The 23108-nt window shown below is 47.6% G+C and overlaps 1 protein-coding gene across 3 annotated transcripts in view; it reads right to left on the reverse strand.

The window, feature by feature from the left end:
- LOC140425398 (TNF receptor-associated factor 5-like) overlaps nt 1-23108 on the reverse strand; it is a 74766-nt gene that overhangs the window by 3122 nt on the left and 48536 nt on the right. For all 3 annotated transcript variants that reach the window (XM_072509643.1, XM_072509633.1, XM_072509623.1), the window contains exons 7-10: nt 14035-14109; nt 13857-13949; nt 10479-10619; nt 7553-7721 (exon numbers count right to left, since the gene is read on the reverse strand). In XM_072509643.1, coding sequence (XP_072365744.1) covers nt 7553-7721; nt 10479-10619; nt 13857-13949; nt 14035-14109 — 478 coding nt within the window. The remainder of the gene's footprint in view (nt 1-7552; nt 7722-10478; nt 10620-13856; nt 13950-14034; nt 14110-23108) is intronic.

Genomic DNA, 23108 nt, shown 5'->3' on the forward strand with positions numbered 1-23108 from the left:
CCATATTTTCGAGGGTCAGAAATTCTTAGCGGTCAAGCAATGCCAGACAATGTGCATGTTATTTGAAACTACTAAATTTGGCACATTGGAAGCCCAATTTTAGGTAGTTGAGTCTACCACGAGGAAATGAATCAGTATAAGACCATAAGACATAGGAGAAGAATTAGACCACTCGGCCCATCGTGTCTGCTCCGCCATTCAATCAGAGGTAATATTTTTTTCCTGCCTTCTCCCCATAACCCCTGATCCCCTTATTAATCAAGATCCTATCTATGTCTGTCTTAAAGACACTCAGTGATTTGGCCTCCACAGCCTTCTGCGGCAAAGAGTTCCACAAATTCACCACCCTCTGGCTGAAGAAATTCCTCCTCATCTCGGTTTTAAAGGATCGTCCCTTTAGTCTGAGATTCTGTCCTCTGCTTCTAGCTTTTCCTACAAGTGGAACACAATCTAGAAAAGCAACCCTCCATACCCCTCTCCCCCCTGGACATAAATAATAAATTAACATTAACACCCCGACTTAACACAACAGGTATATACACCCCCTCAGACCCTACAGTGTAACTAACAAAAACAAAAATAAAGTAAACCGCCCCCCCCACACACCGAGCTGCTGCTGCCATTGACCAATGTCTAACGTTCTGCCAGGAAGTCTAAGAACACCGCCTAAAGAACCCTTGTACCGACCCTCTCAAGGCGAATTTCACCCTCTCCAATTTAATAAACCCCGCCATATCGTTGATCCAGGATTCCACGCTTGGGGGCCTCGCATCCTTCCACTGAAGAAGAATCCTTCGCCGGGCTACCAGGGATGCAAAGGCCAGAATACCGGCCACTTTCGCCTCCTGCACTCCCGGCTCCTCTGCCACCCCAAATATTGCGAGCCCCCAGCCCGGTTTGACCCTGGATCCTACCACCCTCGACACCGTCCTCGCTACGCCCTTCCAAAATTCCTCCAGCACTGGGCACGCCCAGAATATATGGGTGTGATTTGCTGGGCTCCCTGAGCACCTAACACCTCTTCCACGCAGCCCCCTCCCCCTCCATCACCCACTTGCGCACCATTGTCGCATTGGCGGCCCAGTAGTACCCACAGAGGATGGGCAGCGCCAGCCCCCCCCGATCTCTACTCCGCTCCAGGAACACCCTTCTCACCCTTGGAGTCCCTCGCGCCCACACAAGCCCCATTATACTCCTGTTGACCCGCCCAAAGAAGGCCTTCAGGATAAACACGGGGAGGCACTGGAACAGGAACAAAAACCTTGGGAGCACCGTCATTTTGACTGACTGCACCCTACCCGCCAAGAACAGCAGCAACGCGTCCCACCTCTTAAACTCCTCCTCTATTTGCTCCACCAGCCTTGTAAAATTAAGCCTATGCAGGGCCCCCCAGCTCCTGGCCACCTGGACCCCCAAATACCTGAAGCTCCTCTCCGCCCTTTTTAGTGGGAGCTCGCCAATCCCCCTCTCCTGGTCCCCTGGGTGAACCACGAACAGCTCGCTCTTCCCCATGTTGAGCTTGTACCCGGAAAATCCCCAAATTCCCTAAGGATCCTCATTACCTCCGGCATTCCCCCCACCGGGTCCGCCACATATAGCAGCAAGTCGTCCGCATAGAGCGACACCCTATGCTCCTCCCCACCCCGCACCAACCCCCTCCAGTTCCTCGACTCCCTCAGTGCCATAGCAAGGGGTTCAATCGCCAGTGCGAAGAGCAGGGGGGACAGGGCACACCCCTGCCTCGTCCCTCGGTGCAACTGAAAGTACTCGGACCTCTTCCTGTTTGTGGCCACACTCGCCATCGGGACCTCATACAACAGTCTAACCCCACCTGACAAACCCCTCCTCAAACCCAAACCTCTTCAGCACCTCCCACAGGTACCCCCACTCTACCCGATCAAAGGCTTTCGCAGCGTCCACCACTATCTCCACCTCCCCCTCCCTGGCATCATGAAAACGTTCAAAAGCCTCCGCACATTCGCATTCAACTGCCTCCCCTTCACGAACCCCGTCTGGTCTTCGTGGATGATCTGCGGCACACAATCCTCAATCCTCGTGGCTAAGACCTTCGCCAGCACCTTGGCATCTACATTTAGCAAGGAAATCGGTCTGTAAGACCCACACTGCAGGGGATCCTTGTCCCGCTTCAGGATCAAGGAGATCAGTGCCCGGGACATCGTCAGGGGCAAGGCCCCCCCCTCCCTTGCCTCATTGACGGTCCTAACTGGCAACGGGCCCAACAGGTCCATATATTTTTTAGAATTCGACCGGGAAACCTAACGGCCCCGGTGCCTTCCCCTTGCATGCTTCCTATCCTTTTAGTCAGCTCCTCCAGCCCAATTGGGGCCCCCAATCCCGCCACCAGTCCCTCCTCCACCTTCGGAAACCTCAATTGGTCCAGGAAGCAGCCCATCCCTCCTGCCTCCTGTGGGGGCTTGGATCGGTACAACTCCTCATAAAAGTCCCCGAAGACCCCATTGATGCCAACCCCACTCCGCACCACACTCCCTCCCCTGTCCTTAACTCCCCCGATCTCCCTGGCTGCGTCCCGCTTCCGAAGCTGATGCACCAGCATCCGGCTTGCCTTTTCCTCATACTCGTAAACCACCCCCTGGGCCTTCCTCCACTGCACCTCCACCTTCTTGGTGGTCACCAGGTCGAATTCAGCCTGAAGGCTGCGCGCCTCTTCCTCAACAATCCTTCCTCGGGCACCTCCGCATACCTCCTGTCTACCCTCACCAGCTCCCCCACCAGCCTCTCCCTCTCTCCCTGCTCCCTCCTCTCCTTGTGCGCCCTAATGGAGATCAGCTCTCCCCTAACCACCGCCTTCAGCGCCTCCCATACCATCCCCACTCGGACCTCCCCGTTATCGTTGGCCTCCAGGTACCTCTCTATACTTCCTCGGACCCGCTCGCTCACCTCCTCGTCCGCCAAAAGCCCCACCTCCAAGCGCCACAACGCGCTCTGGTCTCTCTCCTCCCCCAGCTCAAGTCCACCCAATGCGGGGCGTGGTCCGAAATGGCTTTCGCCGAATACTCGGTATCCTCTACTCTCGCTATCAGCGCCCTGCTTAAAATAAAAAAGTCGATTCGGGAATAAGCCCTATGGACATGTGAGAAGAATGAAAATTCCCTAGCCCCCGGCCTTGCAAATCTCCAAGGGTCCACCCCTCCCATCTGGTCCATAAACCCCCTCAGCACTCTAGCCGCCGGCGGCTTCCTACCCGTCCTAGACCTGGAGCGATCCAGTGCCGGATCCAGCACCGTGTTAAAGTCTCCCCCCATTATCAGGCCCCCCACTTCCAAGTCTGGGATCCGACCCAACATGCGCCGCATAAAACCCGCATCGTCCCAATTCGGGGCATACACATTGACCAGTACCACCCTCTCTCCCTGCAGCTTACCACTTACCATTACGTACCTACCACCATTGTCTGCCACAATGCTCGACGCCTCGAATTACACCTTCTTTCCCACCAAGATCACCATCCCTCGATTTTTGGCATCCAGCCCCGAATGAAACACCTGACCTACCCACCCTTTCCTCAACCTTAACTGGTCTGCCACCTTCAGGTGTGTCTCCTGGAGCATAACCACATCCGCCTTCAGCCCCTTCAGGTGCGCGGACACGCGGGCCCGCTTGACCGGCCCATTCAGTCCACTTACATTCCAGGTTATCAGCCGGATCAGGGGGCTACCCGCCCCCCTCCCCCGCCGACTAGCCATAACCCCTCCTCGGCCAGCCACGCGACCGCACCTCACGCCCGGCCCGTTCCCCACGGCGGCATACCCCTGTCTCGACCCCCCCCCACTCGCTCCAGCTCCCCCTTGACCATAGCAGCAGCAACTCTATCTCCCCCCCCCCCCACCCCCCAGCTAGGACCCATCCTAGCTGTTTTACTCCCCCCATTGAACTTCCGCAAGTCAGGTGACTCCTGCTGACCCCGGCCACTCAGGCCTCTCCTTCGACTCCTCCCATTGTGGGACACACCCTCCTCTTCTGTTCCCCATCCACAGGCTCTCCCCCTCCCCCTTCCATCCTAAGCACGGGAAACAACCCTCGCTTCCCTCCCCGCCCCCGCCCCCTCTAGTCTTCAGCGCGGGAAAAAGCCCGCGCTTTCCATCTACCCGGCACTGCCACCTCTGACGCAGCTCCTTTTACAGGCCCAGTCCCCTCACCCCCGACTCGGGCCTCCCCCTCCCCCACGGGGTCCCATCTCACCGCCGGCCATCCACACCTGTTCCCTTTGCTTACCCCCCTCCAAGAGCCCCCCCGACCAACCCAACCAAACCAGTGCCCAACCCGCCCTAACCACCCTCACCGACCAGAAAGAGAAAAACACAAAGAAAAGGAAACCAAGAGCAAAGGACCCCCCCTCAAAAAGTAACTTATCAACCGCAGTTCCCAAACGCCCATCCCGACCCTCAATCTGTATCCAACTTATCGGCCTGAACAAAGGCCCACGTCTCCTCCAGAGACTCAAAATAATGGTGTTGGTCCTTGTAGGTAACCCACAGTCGCGCCGGCTGCAACATGCCAAACTTCACCCCCTTCCTGTGCAGCACCGCCTTCGCTCGATTGTACCCGGCCCTCCTCTTCGCCACCTCCGCACTCCAGTCCTGGTATATTCGAACCTCCGTGTTCTCCCACCTGCTGCTCCTCTCCTTCTTGGCCCACCTGAGCACACACTCCCGATCAACGAACCGATGAAACCGCACCAGCACCGCCCAAGGAGGCTCGTAGCCTTGGGCCTCCTCGCCAGCACTCTATGGGCCCCTTCCAGCTCCAGGGGCCCCTGGAAGGACCCCGCTCCCATCAGCGAGTTCAACATGGTGACCACATAGCCCCCCACGTCCGGCCCCTCCAGCCCCTCCGGGAGGCCCAGAATCCGCAGATTCTTCCGCCTCGACCGATTCTCCATCTCCTCGAACCGCTCCTGCCATTTCTTGTGGAGCGCCTCGTGCGTCTCCACCTTTACCGCCAGGCCTAAGATCTTGTCCTCGTTGTCGGAGATGTTTTGTCGGACCTCGCGGATCGCCACTCCCTGGGCCGTCTGTGTCTCCAGCAGCTTATCAATAGAAGCCTTCATCGGCTCATGCAGGTCCGCTTTAATCTCTCTGAAGCAGCGCTGGATACCCTCCTGTTGCTCCTGCGCCCACTGCATCCACGCTGCCTGGTCTTCGCCCGCCGCCATTTAGTTCTTCTTCCCTCGCACCTTCTTCGGGTCCACCACCACCTTTTTAGTCCCCCGGCCCTGGTAAAAGCCATATACTATCGGGGAATTGGTGTAATCTCCTTCCCACACCGGGAAACGTCGAAAAAGTGCTGTTGGGGGCACTGAAAAGAGCCCAAAAGTCAGTTTTTGCGGGAGCCGCCGAATGTGCGACTTAGCTCCGCATAGCCGCAACCGGAAGTCCTGCACTTTAACCTTAAGAGAATCATGAACAAGGACTCCCAAGTCCCTTTGTGCTTCTGATTTCCTAAGCATTTTCCCATTTAGAAAATAGTCTATGCCTCCATTTCTCCTTCCAAAGTGCATAACATCTCACTTTTCCACATTGTATTCCATCTGCCACTTCTTTGCCCACTCTCCGAGCCTGTCCAAGTCCTTCTGCAGCCTGCCTGCTTCCTCAATACTACCTGCCCCTCTACAGATCTTTGTATCTTCTGCAAACTTAGCAACAGTGCCTTCAGTTCCTTCTTTCAGATCATTAATGTATATTATGAAAAGTTGTGGTCCCAGCACCGACCCCTGAGGCACGCCACTTGTCACTGGCTGTCATCTTGAAAAAGACCCCTTTATCCCCATTCCATGCTTTCTGCCAGTTAAGTCTACAAAATTATGAGGGGCATAGACAGAGTGGATAGTCAGAGACTTTTTCCCAGGGTAGAGGGGTCAATTACTAGGGGGCATAGGTTTAAGGTGCGAGGGGCAAGGTTTAGAGGAGATGTACGAGGCAAGTTTTTTACACAGAGGGTAGTGGGTGCCTGGAATTCGCTGCTGGAGGAGGTGGTGGAAGCAAGGACGATAGTGACGTTTAAGGGGCATCTTGACAAATACATGAATAGGATGGGAATACGGACCCCGGAAGTGTAGAAGATTTTAGTTTAGACGGGCAGTATGGTCGGCGCAGGCTTGGAGGGCCGAAGTGCCTGTTCCTGTGCTGTACTATTCTTTGTTCTTTGTTCTTGTTCAGCCAATCCTCTATCCATGCCAGAATCTTACCTTTAACACCATGGGCTCTTAACTTATTTCATAGTCTCCTATGCGGCACCTTGTCAAAGGCCTTCTGGAAATCTAAATAAATCACGCCCACTGGTTCTCCTTTGTCGAACTTCCTTGTTACCTCTTCAAAGAACTCTAACAGATTTGTCAGACATCACTTCCCCTTGACGAAGCCGTACTAACTCAGTCCTATTTATCATGCACTTCCAAGTACTCTGCGATCTCGTCTTTAATAATGGACTCTAAAATCTTACCAATGACCGAAGTCAGGCTAACCGGCCTACAATTTCCCATCTTCTGCCTCCCTCCCTTCTTAAACAGCGGTGTTACATTAGCCACTTTGATGTCCTCTGGGACCCTTTCTGCCTCCAGTGATTCCTGACAGATCACTGCCAATGCCTCCACAATCTCCTCAGCGATCTCTTTTAGAACTCTGGAGTGTAGTCCATCTGGTCCAAGTGATCTATCCACTTTCAGACCTTTCAGTTTCCCCAGAACCTTCTCCTTAGTGATGGTCACTGCACTCACCTCTGCCCCGATTCTCCTGGAGCTCTGGCATCCCATTGGTGTCTTCCACCGTGAAGACTGATGCAAAGTAACTATTCAGTTCCTCTGCCATTTCTTTGTTTCCTATTATTTCTTGTCCAGCCACATTTTCCAGTGGTTCTATGTCTATTTTTGCCTCTGTCTTACCTTTTATATATCGTAGCATATAATCTTTATTTTCAAGAGGAAGCATATTCTACAAAACTGCTTTGGAGTTATAAATGTTAGAACGAAATATACCTTTACAACTAGCTTTCTCTCTCAAATCACCCAATGTAGGACAGCACGGTGGTGCAATGGTTAGCACTGCTGCCTCACAGGCGCAGAGGAGCTGGGTTCGATCCCAACCCCAGGTCATTGTCCATGTGGAGTTTGCCCATTCTCGCCGTGTCTGTGTGGGTATCATCCCCACAACCCGAAAAAGATGTGTAGGGTAGATGAATTGACCGCGCTAAATTTCCCCTTAATTGGGAACAAAAAGAATTGGGTATCTAATCAGCAATGTTTCCACATTTTATGCTTTAGAGTTGTTATTTGGAGTAATTTACAAGTGAACCATTTGTGTGAAAACACATTCCTGTGTCATTATGGCCTGTCTGAGTCATTATGGGTATAATATATATTCAGAATTCTCCACCCATTGCCAAATTTTGAGCAGTTCGGTAGAACATTACCTTAAAACCGAGAAAACATTGTCAAATTTACATTAAATGAAAAAAAAACCTGAAAATAAAAGCAACTACTAATGAAAAGCAACAAAAAGTTGAATGTAATACGGACCTAGTGACGCAATGTTGCTTTCAGTACGTTCCACTTTTTCCTTCAAGCCATTAATAATTTCCTTCAGTTCTGCGATTTCACTTTTTCCTTCTTGATCTAATCTTCTGCAAAGTTGTTGCGATTGCTGCTCAATGGTTATTATTTTGTCAGCATGTCCAGCCAGCATTTTCTGTTTTAATGCAAAAATATATTAAAAATAACAATCAAAACAAAAATGGATCAAGAAAGTAAAGAAAAATCAGCAAGTCGTTAATTACAGCTTTGCATATTTGCATATTGCGTGCAGTTTTGATCTCCATACCTAAGAAAGGATATACTTGCTATAGAGGGAGTGCAGCGGAGGTTCACTTGGGGGGGGACTCTCCTTTGAGAAGTTGGTTCAACTGAGCCTGTATTCACTGGAGTTTAGGAGGATGAGGGAGATCTGATTGAAACGTATATAATTCTAACAGGTCTGGGCAGACGAGATGCAGGGAGGATGTTTTGCCTGGTTGGGGAATCTAGAACCGGGGGCAGTCTCAGCATACGGGGTACACTATTCAGGACTGAGATGAAGAAAATGTATCGAACCTGTGGAACTCTCTACCACAGAAGCTTGTGGAGGCCAAGTCACTTAACATATTGAAGAAAGCTAGATTTTTTCTCGATTCAAATGGCATTAAGGAGTATGGGCGAAAAACAGGAATATGGCATTCAGATAGAGGATCAGCCACGGTCATATTGAATAGCAGAACAAGCTTGAAGGGCCAAATGGCATCCCCCTGCTCCAAGTTACTATATTTCTGTAATTAAGTAACTTCCTCAGAGTGTCAATCTCCGGCGAATTGCTAGGGGGTGGTCGGACTGGGAATGTGGGGGTGGGGGATTAGGCCGGGAGCAATGTATGCGCGAGGCTCAGCCTGGGTTTTTGAAATAGTTACTCTGGAGTTAGGCGTAATTTTTTTCTTTCTAACTCTTTCAGAGTAATTATAAGGGAAAAACTGGCAGAACCATTTGAAGTTAGCGATAAAATTGCTTTGGCGGATGGTTCCCAGCCCAGAACAGTTATCCAGGGGAAGTTGGCACTTCTGGACAATTAACAAGAAAACCTTTACCTGGGCGGCAGTGGTTAGCACTGCTGCCTCACAGCGCCGAGGATCCGGGTTCGATCCCAGCCCCGGGTCACCGTCCGTGTGGAGTTTGCACATTCTCCCCATGTCTCCGTGGGTTTCACCCCCACAACCCAAAAGATGTGCAGGGGAGGTGGATTGGCCACGTTAAATTACCCCTTAATTGGTAAAAAGTAAACCCTTACCTGGGAACTACCTAGTGGGATTCCTCAGCACATCATGGGGTACCCCCTAAATGAAGTGCTGGGGAACCAGGAAGTTATGGGCCATTGACTCACAAACATGCACAACTCATACTGAACTGAAGAACTGTTAAAGGATACATGTCAAAACGGCGATCACACAGCTTTCAAAAATTCAATAAGTCTAGTTTAGGAGTAGAATAATAAGCAAAAGGCAAATTCTTCAGCACATGGTGTAGTATTCTGCTTATGTCACAAGTGCGTCTCAGGTGAAACATTGTTTCATTTTTTGGTTTAAATATTAATTTTCATCTTGTATTATTATTATATGTGAGTAGGAGAGGCTGATGGGGTCTGTCACCACCATGTACGTAAAACATGAGGCTATTCACTGCAAAGGTTTAGTTATTTTTTTTATTTAAAAAAAAATATTTTGCATCTAGAATATTTGCCTCAACTACCACACGTGATAGCAAGGTCCACTTTCTCACTAGTCTCTAGACAGAGGCAAGTAAAAGTTATAATACAGATCTTGGCTGGCAAAATAAATCAGAAGTAACCTAAATGTAATTTCCTCCCCCGTCCCTTCCGATTGAAAAACTCCTGGCTGGGGCACAGATCCCCAGGGAGCTTCTGACATCTCACTCAGGTGATTACTTTTCAACTAAAGACTAGACATTGAGTAAGCAGGCTGGCCCACTACATAATGACTCATGGCTAAGTTCAATATTATCTTCAATTGTCTATGCTCCAACAAGGAGTCACCGGACAACGGATTATCTGATTGCTCTCTTGTCCAGGGACTTTGAAACCAAGTGTTTGAGCCTCCCCTCAATCTCGTGCGAGATCAGCGAACAACATTAATGGGAAGTCAAGCCTGAGACATGACTGACTTTATGCCTCAGTGTCTTACAGTGAATTTACACATCCAAGTTCTGTTTGAACGCGCACATCAGCTGTTCATTTTAGTTCAAACGGGGCAGTGGTTAGCACTGCTGTATCACGGCGCTGAGGACCTGGGTTCGATCCCGACCCTGGGTCACTGTCCGTGTGGAGTTTTCACATTCTCCCCGTGTTTGCGTGGGTCTCATCCCCACAACCCAAAGACGTGCAGGGCAGCTGGATTGGCCACGCCAAATTGCCTCCCAACTGGAAAATTATTTTTCAAGATTTAGTTCAAACTTCAAAGATTTCAGCCTTATAGGTTCCCCTCCGAGTAAAAACTGAAAGATCATCTTAAACACCTTCTATCGAAGAGCCTGATAGTAAGTTTATCTAGGTGCTGTAGTCATACAAACCAGAAAGGTATCATCACGCCAGTAGGTAGGCTTAGTGATCTTGACACAATCACAGCAAGATTAATTAAGTGCTCGCATTTGCATAACGAATTACTGTAAGAGTATGAGAGCCTTAAAATAAATGGATTACGCATTGTAATCCCTCAGTGTGGATACAAAGAGTGAAATCCAGGCTTTCCCTGTGCAGTGCTGATCTGCTGATTTACAGCAAACATTTCATGACTCCATGAGTTGTGAAGCTGCCAGTAATTTCACTTTTCTGGGGAGTATGGGGCTTTTAATTTTTTCTACAATGTGACAAAATCCAAATTTACATCACATCAGAGAAATCTCTTACCTGTGTTTTTGCAACTTCATCGTCATTTTTGGAAACGTGCCCACTTAATTGTTTAATCTCAATGCCAAGTTTGTTGATTTGTTGTTCTAGTTGCGTGATGACTTGATTTCTTTCACGTAACGTTTCTTTTAGATCTAAAATCTAGGATTAAGAAACAAAGGAAAGCAGTCTGAATAAAGCTTAACGAATACAGGAATTACTGCAAATGGAACGAGTGCATATTTAAGCAACAACTGCTCAATGGGAGCATGTGAACGGGGTAAAATTTGTTGAACATTTATCCTGTATATTTACCTACAACTCTATTTTAATTTTATGTGCAGAGCATGCAATTTGACCACTGATAATATTAGAGCAGTACTGAGTGGGAAAGATGGCCAACATTGAGCCATAAGGAAAGATTAGAAAAGCGGTCAATGACTCACTTTAAAGATAATGGTGTGGAGATGCCGGCGCTGTACTCGGGTGGGCATAGTAAGAAGTCTTACAACACCAGGTTGAAGTCCAACAGGTTTGTTTGGAATCACTAGCTTTCGGAGTGCAGCCCCTTCATCAGGTGAAGGAGCTGCGCTCCGAAAGCTAGTGATTCCAAACAAACCTGTTGGAATTTAACATGGTGCTGTAAGTCTTCTTACTGTAACTTTAAAGAAGCTAACAAGAAAATTGCTGCCCTGTGCAAAATGGATTTCATGAGAACTAGGGACAATAACATCACTGATAACACCCTTGACTTCGGAACACGGAGGAGAGGCTCGGATGACGTCTGGTATAACGTCTTTGTTTATGGAACGTGAGGGTTAAGCTCAAATGACATCTGGAACTGGAAGGATTGTTTAATTGAAACCATATAAAATAAGATACCATCGAGGTTTAACCAACAATAACCTGGGATCAACCGTCATATGTATCAAAAGCTAGAAGGCAGACAATTATCTGAATGGCCATAAATTAGGAGGGGAATGTGCAATCAGACCTGGGTGTCCTTGTACACTAGTCACAGGTAAGCATGCAGGTGCAGCAGGCGGTAAAGAAGGCAAGTGGTATGTTTGCCTTCATAACGAGAGGATTTGGGTACAGGAGCAGGGATGTCTTGCTGCAATTATACAGGGCCTGGAATATTGCGTGCAGTTTTGGTCTCCATATTGGAGGAAGGATGTTCTTGCTCTAGAGGGAGTGTAGACTGATTCCTGGGATGGCAGGACTGTACGAAGAGAGATTGAATCGGTTAGGATTGTATTCGCTAGAGTTTGGAAGAATGAGGGGGGATCTCATAGAAACCTTTAAAATACTAACAGGATGGACAGGGTAAATGCAGGAAGGATGTTCCCGATGGTGGGTGTGTCCAGAACCAGGGGTCACAGTCTGAGGATATGGGGTAGACCATTTAGGACAGAGATTAAGAGAAATGTCTTCACCCAGAGAGTGGTGAGCCTGTGGAATTTGTTACCATAGGAAGTAGTTGAGGCCAAAACATTGCATGTTTTCAAGAAGCAGCTAGATACAGCATTTAGGGTGATGGAGATCAAAGGATATGGGGGGAAAGCGGGATTAGGCTATAGAGTTGGATGATCAGCCATGATCATAATGAATGGCAAAGCAGGCTCAAAGGGCTGAATGGCCTCCTCCTGTTCATATTTTTTATGTGCAGACATGACTTTCAAAGCTCATCAGCTTGTGCCCCTCAGAGTGAACCTGGCCAAGCTCTCTCTACTGGGAGGTATACTTGATTCAAGCGGAGAGTCTGAAATTTATGTAACTGTTTAAATAAACACATAGCTGTATCTTGGTGAAGTCTTCGAGAAATAACAAAAGCTGTATTTAAAGGTAAATCAACCTGACTGTAAGTTGGCAATTCTGTCTGCATTCGTCAGTTGTGGCCAGCAGAGGCACAACAACTGCTTTTTGTGGGCATTTCCCTGTATTTACTTCAAACAACAAACAAAATCTCATTATGGAATGATCTATAAATTATGGTAAAATGGTAGATGATCCTCCCGAGTTCATCTAGAAAAGGCCAAGTCAGTCGTGATCTTCGACAATCCCATTAATTGATGACATCACTGGAATATCTCTTCAAATACCGTTTAACTGATGGATTGCATGAGGTAGTTCAAAATAACACATTCAACATGTCTCAAAGTAATAATATTATCTTAAGGATAAATATCTTACATTACAGAGAGTGCAGATTGGTTACTGCATTTGCCTTCATAACAAAAATAACTACCCTCCAAATGTAATTTATCTGCTTCACCTTCTAAGACATGAAGAATGTCAAATTGATAAAAGCTCTTTCTTTCTAAAGCACCTTTATAAATAGTATGAGAGTTAAATAATCCCCAAAACAGGGGGCTTACGATGCATGATTACCATGCACCCAATGTGATGTAGGCAACAGGCTAACTTTGTGCTGCCTGCTTATTGCCATAACTGCAGACACCATTGAATTTGATGTGGAGTGGCTGTTTGTCTCAGCAGGGGGCACAACATTGTGAGAGGCGAGGTTGAAGCTAGCTTGCAATAATTAAAGTCAGTCGGCACCTGGCTAGAGCAGTTGCTGAGTGTTCATGTGTATGTCATTCTGACATGGAAATAAATTGAATGATGGCAAAACATGGGAAAAAGTGTGCTCCGATATGCCACTACAGTCAGGGCCTTGGTGAGGAAGGTGCAAAGCAGCAGGGAAGTCCTGTATTCACTGGGAGCCAGAATGACCTCCTGGAAAATGATGAGAAGACAGGAGGACTCTATAGCTGTACAGGTCAAGCCCCAAGCACCTGAATACAGTGATGCATAAAATGCAATGACCTCACATGAGTGTTGAAGGTCAGTGAATTAATCTACAAATGCAATTTCCGATCAAATTGACCACTATCTTAGACTCTCTTCAATGTGCCACTTAAATACTGACGATCTGTATCGATCAGAAATCTTACCTGGCATTCATAGCTTCAATTTACCATTAGACACTTAGCACTGTTGCAAGCCTCGCATCCTTATCTCACAAGCTACACAGTCATCCCACTGAATGCCACATCACCCAAGCAGATTAAACCACACTCACAGGCAGACCTCCCACTCTCGCGCAGTAAAAGGTGAGGGGCAACTGGAGGCAAAACAAACTAACAGGCAGGGGAGAGGTGACGGTTCTCGCCATCACTGGAGTGGCCAATGCTAAGGACATGGTGAGTGGTGGGGCAGAAACCACAGAAGATGACAGGATCCTCATACTTAATACTTCTCCTTATATCCTCCTTCCCCAACGTTTGGATGGATGGGGGAGGGAAGAGCAGGGCAGATTGCAACAATACCAGAGTTCACTGGCATCTGGCGGAATTGGTGGGAAATAATATGAAAGTAATTTTCAGAAAGTATTACCTGCTCCTCTAATTTAGTATTGTTTGTAACAACGAGCAACAAATGTTCATTTAAATAAGAATGTTCATGTTCTTCTAGCACCCTCCGTTTTTCCTGTAAAAATAATGCCAAAATTACACTCATTTTACAATTTTAAATATGGAATACTGGCTATTTGCCAATTAATATTCTTACTTACCCTGACGTGGCAACCATATTTTGTGTAGCTACATTCCACTTCAGCTTCTGGACATTTCCTGAGGTGTGTGTCAAGCTTCAAAAAAAAACCACAAATATTTTGAAACACCAGCTCAGTATAGTTGATGATAAACAGTTGTGACTATCTGAATATGTTATTAGAAACTCCATAGTTATATAACTATGGATGCGTGACAGAGCCCTTACTTTTTAGGGGAAATAAAGTGTTCTTTGGTTGATTTGTGGTAATCAAGCTAACAGAAGTCCATGCACACTTTTTTTTCATTGCTTGTTTCATTTTGAAACATCCCTTGCAAAGTTACAGTAAGGTAAGGTACATCCTAATGTGAAGAGATCAGTTCTTGCTCTTCCACATTGAGAGTCCTGTTGAGAGTGCAATTTCTCAAAGCAGAAACTCGTGTGTTCTGAGATTCATGAGCTTGTTCCCAACTTATTGCAATATCCAGTTTGGTGCATTGGTAATACCAATGAATTGTGACTCCGTGAACACATTTTATATAGATCCATTTAATTAAATGTTTGCTGACTTATCATCTCATCAGGCTAGGACCCAGAAATGAAAGGATGGAACCACCTAAATATTCTGCAGCACACAGCCCCTCAGCTATTTAACAACGTTGTTGCTGTCAAATTGTTGGCCCATGTATTATATGAAGTTAGAATCAAGCCCCGATTGTTATTACTAATGAAGGGCTTCTCACTACCATACTGCTGAGGGAAATATACATCATACCACAGGCTTCCATCATGAGAATTAATGCCGTATTTTATGCCTGGGAGATAACTGTGTAGTGTTTTCCATATTGAAAACAAAACTATTGAAAAATACGTTCAATATTTAAACATAGTTTTTGTTGTTCACAAGTAAAGTTGAATACAGCAATGTTAATAATTTTTTGCAGCAATTTCCTCCAATGCAATGCATAGTTCTTTCCACAATTATTTTAATTCCTTCAAACCAAAATGAAACAATAACCTGAACATGATTATTAAAACCAATGAAGACATACAGTAGTTTGTTTAACTTCTGAAGTTGTTATTGTTTATTGCAGAACTAGCTTTAAGCAGCGTGCAGAATCCAAGTGAACTATTAAAACAAATAGGATCAGAGCTTCCTGTGTCCCACAGAAAGTCGAGCAAACTTCTTCGTAACGGCTGCATTATTAGCATCTTTGGACTTTATCTTCAAAACCTGGTCATTTTTAAATAATGCTTCTATTTAATGATTTCACTATTTCTGTATATTATGTTCCTTCCTCCACACATTTTCATGATATACATGTCTGACTACATGCATCAAAATCCAACAATTGTCAGCAAGGGTTAAGCTTGCTGCAGCAAATTGGCACACCCGTTCTTCAGAAGCCGATCGGCATAATGTTCCATGGAGATGAACTTAGAATAGAAGTGACTAAACAATTTAGGGATAAAAAAATTATTAGAATTGTAAGACTCGTATTAGGTGGAAGAGTTAAGGTTAGGATTAGTCTGGGTGCGAGAAATTATTTGCACTTAGCCCGAAAGTTTACAAATAAAACATTTGACAATCATAAGAAAGGGAACCATTTCACATTTAGACTGGAAAATTTGATCCTGGAACATGGCTGATGCCACTCAAGAATTGTGCGGATGTTTTCTAATAGTCTGAATTCGTTCTCATGTTTTGATGCAAGCAGCAGTTTAACAATCGAATGCCATTTGGGGAGATTCTGGTCTGTGAGGTGACTCAACAGTAAAGGGCTGAGGCACCGTCCAAATGTTTTACACAGGGAACACTCATCAAATGAAATTGGCTTAGAATTACAGTCCATCCCTTTCAGTTACAAGCACAACTATTAGTGCGCATGGCAATAGATCTATGCACCTGTGGATCAAAGGGGAGAACAGTCTGAAAGAGATTTAGAACAATGTCAGATGGCTCACTGGATAAATATTGTATGTTGTGGTACTTAGCAATAAAAAGCCAAAAAGATTAATCCGTTGTCAGTGCAGAGTTACTCATTTTCAACCAGGGAGATGAAAGATTACAATTGATTTCTGCATATCTCTTCCATGGATTTTGCTAACAATGTCATAAAGAGTGCCTTGGCCCCTTGAATAAGTATACAGACATAGTTATCACTGTAATTTAACTGAAGCAAATATTATTAGAAATCTAACTTTTATAATGGTGAGGTGATGGACAATGTTTACTTCTGAATTTTTCCATTCCATCTATTTCTACTTCTAGTACATATTGTCGTGTTGGGTGCTCTGCTACATAGACGAACCAACACTGTTGCGGATGGTACAACTCAGTTTTATTACTAACAATAACAACATCTGTAAACTGGTTCCTGTGGTTCGTTCATTACCCTCTAACCTGTGGACCTAGCCCTAACACTATCTTGGAGAAGCACTCAGCACATGGTGAATGTCTGAGTGGCTTGCTGTGAGCTCTGTGCCCTGAGCTGTCTCCTGCTGGAATGAGCGGGAAGTGTCGTGTTCCCCGTTTTATAGTGTGTATGCTCTTGCCTGTGATTGGCTGTGATGTTGTGTGTGTAGTGATTGGTCTGTTGATCTGTCCATCAGTGTGTATGTATGTTTGCACCATGATGTTTATCTGAATATCATGACATCCCCCCCTTTTTTACAAGAATATGTGCCGATGTGGTAATAAATATAGATGTGTACTGAGTGCAGCTGAATGTGTGTGTGCAATATCTACAACATGTACATGAGGCTAAACTATATACAGAGGAAGGTGTCAGGTGCAACATAGCAACCAGGTTGTACCATAAACAAAACAAGTGTAAACATCAAGCATCAAAACGAACTCCTGTAATGACAAAGAGAGAAACATATTAACATTGGACTCACTGACGTATTATGCCACAATGTTCAATCAGGCTCAAAAGTCCAGCCTAGTAGGTGGGCGACGAATTCGGGTTGACCGTTAGGGTGGCACACCATTCATCACCCGGATTGACACTGTTCACTGGCATCGGCTGGTGGGTCCTGCTTAGAGACATCCGGTTCCTGTCAATGACTGCAACGCGGAAGGCTTCCCGGTCGTCTGTATCACCGCTCTGTATATCGTCCGGGTATGACTCGGAGTACGGAGGCTGAATGGTCCGCACGTCCCTGCGAGGCTGTCGGAATTGGGGAGCGTTGGCAGGTTGAGCTGCTAGACAGCAGGCAGCGTAGTAGCCCATTTTGCCACAACGGAGGCAGTGTCGGTTCTTTGCCGTACATTGCCGCTTTAAATGTGCAGATCCACAGTTGCCGCACGTCGTGACGTCATGGCGTTCGTTACGCCATCACGCATGCGCAGTTCGGTCCTGCGTAGAGCGCGCCTACGCATCACGTCCCTCTGCATCGACTTCTCTTTTGGCGCGTACAAGCGCGGGAGGCCGCAGAAAGTGCCTGAAATGGCCGCCCTCGTCCGGGCCACGGGCCACGAGGAACTCGATCGCCAGGACCCGTTCGGCCTCGTAGGACCCCTGCTTTGCCGATTCGGCCGCGTATGACCCCTGCCGTGCCGATTCGGCCGCCTGGAATTGGGAGTAGCGGCTGGTCGCGTTTTCATGGAGGATGCAGGTTTCGATGGCGGTGGCTAGGGTGAGGCTTTTAATTTTGAGGAGCTGCTGGCGTAGGGTGCCCGAGGTGACCCCAAAAACAATCTGGTCCCGAATCATGGAATCGGAGGTGGCCTCGTAACCGCAGGACTGCGCGAGGATACGGAGGTGTGTAAGGAAAGATTGAAAGGGCTCATCCTTACCCTGCAGGCGCTGCTGGAAGAGATACCTCTCGAAACTCTCATTTACCTCGACGCTGAAGTGTTGCTCGAGTTTGAGAAGGACCGTCTTGTACTTCGTCTTGTCCTCACTTTCTGCGAACACCAGGGAGTTGTAGATGTGGATGGCGTGTTGCCCTGCCGTGGAGAGGAGGAGGGCGATTTTCCTGGTGTCCGAAGCATTCCCCCTTTCTGTGGCTTCTAGGAAGAACTGGAAGCGCTGTTTAAACAGCTTCCAGTTGACGCCGAGGTTTCCAGCGATTTGGAGCGGCTGCGGCGGGCTGATGGTGTCCATGGCGCAGGATGGCGGATTCCTTAAGATGCGTAGGTAGGTCTCACAGTTACTGGGTTCCAGTCCTGGCACTATGTCGTGTTGGGTGCTCTGCTACATAAACGAACCAACAAGGTTGCGGATGGTACAACTCCGTTTTATTATTAACAATAACAACATCTGTAAACTGGTTACTGTGGTTCGTTCATGACCCTCTAACCTGTGGACCTAGCCCTAACACTATCTTGGAGAAGCACTCAGTACATGGTGAATGTCTGAGTGGCTTGCTGTGAGCTCTGTGCCCTGAGCTGTCTCCTGCTGGAATGAGCGGGAAGTGTCGTGTTCCCCGTTTTATAGTGTGTCTGCTCTTGCCTGTGATTGGCTGTGATGTTGTGTGTGTATTGATTGGTCCGTTGATCTGTCCATCAGTGTGTATGTATGTTTGCACCATGATGTTTATCTGAATATCATGACACATATCGGGCACACTATTCATCGACCTCCATATCCAAAGTTAGACAGGTGGAATTCACACCCAGCTTGACCTGAACCCATCAGTGATTCTGGAGTCAGATCATTTGCATGGTCTTATCGTTTCCCTGGCACAAGCCAAGCCCATGCCAGGGCCCTACTCCAAGAGAGAGAGGTGCAAATGCAGCCACAGCTTCAGGCTTCAGAGGGAAGGCAGTGGGTATAGAATTTTTTTAAAAAGTTAATCAACACAATGTGGCTTCACTGGCGAGGCCAGAATTTATTGCCCATTCCGATATAGAATCATAGAATTTACAGAGGTAATTTGGCTCACCAGGTCTGCACCGGCCCTTGAAAAGAGCACCCTAATTAAGCCCTTTCCCCGTAACCCAACATAACCTTTTTTGGACACGAAGGACAATTTAGCATGGCCAATCCACCTAATCTGCACATCTTTGGACTGTGGGTGGAAACCGGAGCACCCGGAGGAAACCCACGCAGACACGGGGAGAAGGTGCAAACTCCACACAGACAGTCACTCGAGGCCAGAATTGAACCAAGTTCCTGGCGCTGAGACAGCAGTGCTAACCAGTGTGAGCTGTCTTCTTGAACTACAACAGTCCTTACGGTGTAGGTACACCCACAGTGCTATTAGGGAGGGAGTTCCAGGTTTTTGGCTCAGCAACAGTGGGGGAACGGCAATATATTTCCAAATCAGGATGGTGAGCGACTTGGAGGGGGAACCTCCAGGTAGTGGTGTTCCCATGTATCTGCTGTCCTTGTCCTTCTAGATGGCAGTGGTCGTGGATTTGGAATATGCTGTCCAAGGAGCCTTAGTGGGTTCCTGCAGTGCATCTTGTAGATGCTACACACTGCTGCCACTGTTTGCCGGTGGTGAGGGAGTGAATGTTTGTGGAAGGGGTGCCAACCGCCAAGCAAGTTGCTTTGTCCTTGATGATGTTTAACTTCTTAAGTGTTATTGGAGCGACACTTATCCTGGCAAGTGGAGAGTATTCCATCACACACTTGATTTGTGCCTTGTAGATGGTGGGCAGGCTTTGGAGAGGCTGAAGGTGAGTTATGCACAGCAGGATTCCTAGCCTCAGATCTGCTCATGTAGCCACAGTATTTATATGGCTAATCCAGTTCAGTTTCTGACCAATGGTAATCCCTAGGATGTTGATAATGAAGGATTCAGCGATGATGATGCCATTGAATGTCAAGGGGTAATCATTGATTCCCCCTTGTTGGAGATGGTCATTGCCTGGCATTTGTGTGGCGCCACTGTTGTTTTTTAATAAAAATATTTTTTATTCTCCTCCTTTTTCACATTTTCTCCCAAATTTACACCCACCAACAATAAACAATAATCAGTAACAAATATGTCAATCCCCAGATCAATAACAACAATCCCATCCTCCCACCAAACCCCAAATATTAGCCCGAATGTTCACACAAACAAATGACAAAAAGGAATTAGGGATCACCCATAGTCGCCATTAACACACACAGCCCCCCAACCCTCCCACCCCAACTAATGTTCGATGTTATCCAGTTCTTGAAAGTACATAATGAATAATGCCCATGAATTGTAGAACCCCTCCATCCTTCCCCTCAGGTCAAACTTAATCTTCTGAAGAGTCAAGAATTCCAACACGCCAGGGCACAGGGTGGAGAGGTTGCTCTCCAACCTATCAGGATCCGCCTTCGGGCGATCAACGAGGCGAAGGCTGCAACATCTGCCTCCGCACCCGTTTCCAACCCTGGCTGGTCCGACACCCCGAATATGGCCTCCCGGGGGCCCGGGAACAGTTTCACATGCATCACTTTAGAAATTACGCTAAAAACCTCCTTCCAATAATCCTCTAGCTTTGGACAGGACCAAAACATATGAACGTGATTAGCGGGGCCCGCTCCGCAACGTTCACACACATCTTCTACTCCTTCAAAGAATCGGCTCATCCTCGCCCTCATGAGGTGTGCTCTGTATACCACCTTCAGCTGTATCAGCCCCAACCTCGCGCACGAGGTGGAGGCATTCACTCTCCGGGACATCTCACACCAGAACCCCTTCTCCATATCCTCTCCCAACACTTCCTCCCACTTTGCTTTGATCTCTTCCAGTGGTGCCTTCTCCTCTTCCAAAATAGCTCCATAAACCGCCGACACTACCCCACTTCTCCAGTCCCCCTGTCGTCAGCAGCTCCTCCACCAATGTGGAGACCCGCTCCACAGGGAAGCTCTTTATCTCCTTTCTGGCAAAATCTCGAACCTGCATGTATCTAAACATTTCCCCGTGCTCCAGCCCATACTTCGCTCCCAGCTCCTTCAATCCTGCAAATCGACCCCTGAAAAACAAATCTTTTAGTGTCTTAATCCCCTTCTCCTCTGATTTCTGAAAATTTTCAACCCACTTCCCTGGCTCAAATCTGTGGTTCACTGAATCGGCATTTCCCTTGATCCTGCCCCCAACCCGAAGTGTTGGCGAAACTGCCTCCAAATTTTCAATGAATCTATTATTACCGGACTCCCTGAATATTTCCCCGGAGCTATCGGGAGCGGTGCTGTTGCTAGTGCTTTCAATCCCAACTCCCTGCACAAACTCTCCTCCATTCTGACCCACTGGGAATCAACCCCTCTGACCCAGCTCCACACCTTCTCCACATTCGCCGCCCAGTAGTAATACATCAGGTTCGGAAGACCCAAACCCCCTGCCTGCCTTCCTCTCTGTAGCAGCACCTTTCCAACTCTGGCCACCTTCCCTCCCCATATGAACGAAGTAATCCTTCCCTCAATCTCTCTGAAAAAAGCCTTTGGCAGGAAAATTGGCAGGCATTGAAAAATAAACAGAAATCGCGGCAACACATTCATTTTAACCGCCTGTACCCGACCTGCCAGTGACGGAGGGAGACCATCCTACCTTGCCAGATCAGCTTTCACGCTCCCCACCAAACTAGAAATGTTGTACCTGAAGAGCCTCCCCCACTCCCGGGCAACCTGCACCCCCAGGTACCTCAAGGGAGTCCCTGCCCTACAGAAAGGCAGCCCCCCCCCACTCCCGGCTGAGACACCGCGAAATACTCACTCTTGTCTAGATTTAGTTTGTACCCCGAGAAAGACCCAAACACTCGAAGCAGCTCCAATATTCCCCCTATCGACACACTCGTTTCCGACATGTATAACAGCAAGTCATCGGCATATAAGGACACCCTATGCTCTATCCACCCCGCACTATTACCTTCCATACCCCCGAACTTCTAAATGCGATGGCCAACGGCTCAATCGTGAGTGCGATGGCGAACGGCTCAATCGCGCGTGCAAACAGCATGGGGGACATAGGACACCCCTGCCTAGTCCCACGATGGAGAGAAAAGTATCTTGAGCTGATGTTGTTTGTGCGGACACTCGCCCTCGGCTCCTTATATAGTAGCTTTACCCAGTTCACAAATCTTGGTCCAATCCCAAACCGCTCCAGAACTGCCATCAAGTACCCCTATTCTACCCTGTCAAATGCCTTCTCAGCGTCCAATCCCCTCCGCCGGTGCCATAATGACGTTCAATACCCTTCTAACGTTTGAAAAGAGCTGCCTTCCTCTCACGAACCCCGTCTGATCCTCCCCTATCACCTTCAGGAGGCACTCCTCCAGTACCTTTGCCAATACTTTTGAATCCACATTCAGAAGTGATATGGGCCGATACGACCCACACTCCGTCGGATCCTTATCTTTTTTTAGCAACAGGGAAATCGATGCCTGCCCAAAGGTTTGTGGCAACACCTCCTTCCTTCAACACCTCCTTCAAACATCCCCACCATCAGGGGTGCCAGCTTATCCTTGAATTTTTAAATAATATTCCACCCGAAACCCATTCGGCCCTGCCACCTTCGCCGACTGCATCCTCCCAATCGCATCCTTCATCTCCTGCTCCACTATCGCTCTTTTGAATGTAGCCCTGTCCCCCTCCCCTAATCTCGGGTACTCCAACCCATCTAGAAATTCCTGTATCTTCCTGTCTCCCCCAGATGGCTCTGACCTGTACAGCCTCTCATAAAATTCCTCAAAGACCTTGTTGATCAGATCCAGAGTCACCACCAACTTCCCTGCCCTATCCCTCACCTGAACAGTGCCATTGTTATTTGCCACTTGTCAGCCCAAACCTGGATATTGTCCAGGTCTTGCTGCATTTGGACATAGACTGCTTCAGTATCTGGCAAGTCGTGAATGGTGCTGAACATCGTGCAGTCATCTGCGAACATTCTCAATTCTCACCTTATAATGGAAGGAAGGTAATTGATGAAGCAGCTGAAGATTGTTGGGCCTCAGACACTACCCTGAGGAACTCCTGGAGCTCAGATGATTGACCATCAACCACCATAACAATCTTCCTTTGTGCCAGGTATGACTCCAACCAGTGGGAGAAGTTCCCCCATCCCCGATTTCCATTGACTCCAGTTTAGCTAGGGCTCCTTGATGCCAGATTCAGTCAAAAGCTGCCTTGATGCTAAGGGCAGTCAATCTCACCTCACCTCTGGAATTCA

Source organism: Scyliorhinus torazame, chromosome 1, assembly GCF_047496885.1.
Source record: "Scyliorhinus torazame isolate Kashiwa2021f chromosome 1, sScyTor2.1, whole genome shotgun sequence".
Classification (NCBI taxonomy): Eukaryota; Metazoa; Chordata; class Chondrichthyes; order Carcharhiniformes; family Scyliorhinidae; genus Scyliorhinus; species Scyliorhinus torazame.